Source organism: Phalaenopsis equestris, unplaced genomic scaffold (genome assembly GCF_001263595.1).
Source record: "Phalaenopsis equestris unplaced genomic scaffold, ASM126359v1 Scaffold000053, whole genome shotgun sequence".
Taxonomy (NCBI): domain Eukaryota; kingdom Viridiplantae; phylum Streptophyta; class Magnoliopsida; order Asparagales; family Orchidaceae; genus Phalaenopsis; species Phalaenopsis equestris.
The window spans coordinates 36,062-37,901 of record NW_018164495.1 but is presented as its reverse complement, the minus strand read 5'-3'; the positions used below and the strand labels follow the sequence as shown (position 1 = coordinate 37,901).

General features: G+C 39.7%; 1 protein-coding gene across 1 annotated transcript; it reads left to right on the top strand.

The window, feature by feature from the left end:
* Window positions 1-561, top strand: LOC110019160 (putative ripening-related protein 1). Its single transcript, XM_020716741.1, has one exon. The coding sequence runs from the start codon at window positions 1-3 to the stop codon at window positions 559-561; it is 561 nt and encodes a 186-aa protein (XP_020572400.1).
* The last annotated feature ends 1,279 nt before the right edge of the window (window positions 562-1,840 follow it).

Here is a 1,840-nt window from a genome sequence, read left to right as displayed (position 1 = left end):
ATGGCTACATCTGCAGTAGTTATAATACTAGTTGTAGCATGCTTTAACCTCAGTTTCGCCATGCGCTACACTCCACTTCTAGGCCAATGTAGCCCAAGCGGTTTTCTACATGGCAAAGCTAGCCACTGCAACACGGAACATGACTCAGAATGTTGTAAGGCAGGAAAAAAGTACCCACAGTACCATTGTTCACCACAAATCTCTTATGAAACACATGCCACTTTGACGATCAACAGCTTCGCCAAAGGCGGAGATGGCGGCGGCCCATCGGAGTGCGATGGAAAGTATCACGGTGATGATGAGAAAGTGGTGGCACTTTCCACTGGGTGGTATGATCATGGAAGCCGATGCTTGAAGACAATTAAGATTAATGCGAATGGGAAGTCAGTGTTGGCTAAAGTTGTAGATGAATGCGACTCTGTAAATGGTTGTGACGCTGATCATGACTTTCAACCTCCGTGCCATAATAATATTGTTGATGCATCTCCGGCTGTTTGGGATGCTTTGGGAATGTCTGGAGATGATGTTGGTGACTATCAAATTACCTGGTCATTTGTTTAAATTGCATCTTATATGTATGTGTCTGCATACTATCATGAATAGTTTGCTAGTTATTGCTCCTTGTGTGTTGTAAGTCCTGTAATTAAAATTGCGTGCTAGTAAATATATTTGCAGTTATCTCTATATCTTTTTTTGCATGTTTTTAGTAATAGATGCATACATGTTCATATACGATCTCTTATTATGTTTTTAATGGAGTCAAATTAATGCTTTACTTAAATAACAGTTAAGGATTTTGGCTAGCCATCATGGAAGAAAGTGAGGTAAACGTGCAATGAAAAATTCAAGCCCAAGAAATTAATAAATAGTGTAAACTCTTCATATTTTATTGTTATTTTTACTTTTGAAGATGAATGTGACTCAACATCATCTCCAGACATTCTCAAAGCATCCCAAACAGCCAGAGATACATCCACAATATTATTATGGCATGGAAATTGAAATTCATGATCTACATCACAACTATTTACCGAGTCTCATTCATCCACAATTTTAGCCAACAGTGACTTTCCTTCTGCGTTAATCTTAATTGTCTTCAAGCTTCGGCTTCCATGATCATACCACCCGGTAGAAAGTGCCACCACCTTCTCATCATCACCATGATACTTCCCATCGCACTCCAATAGAAAGTATCACGGTGATGATGAGAAGGTGGTGGCACTTTCCACCGGGTGGTATGATCATGGTAGCCTAAGCTTGAAGAAAATTAAGATTAATGCAAAAGGAAAGTCAGTGTTGGCTAAAGTTGTGGATGAATGGGACTCGGTAAATGGTTGTGATGTTGATCATGATTTTCAACCTTCATGTCAAAATAATATTGTTGATGCATCTCCAGCATTTGAGAAGCTTTGGGAATGTCTGTAGATGATGTTGGTGACTATCAAATCACTTAGTCTTTTGCTTGACTTGTTCGCAAACTATCATCAATAGTTGGTTGTTATTACTCAATGTGTGTTGTGACCAGAGGAAAATATGTTGAGTTTTTCATACTTATTTTATACTGCTTTTAATGATATTGCACTTTAAAGAAAAGTATTTTTGATATTTTATTGCAAGAATGATGAATTAGGGTCATTGGAGCAAAAAGATGCAAGAAGGAGCGAATTTGGAGCGAAAAGGACCAAAATGTCAAGATTTAAACTTGGTCGCCGACGTCGCCCTCCGACGGCGAGTTTTTCCCGAGACTACATGACAAATTTCTCAGAAGTCCACCGATGGCGCCCTCGAGGCCGCCCCCTCGAGGCCGCCGACTTATACCTACTCAAGCTTTGGATAAGGC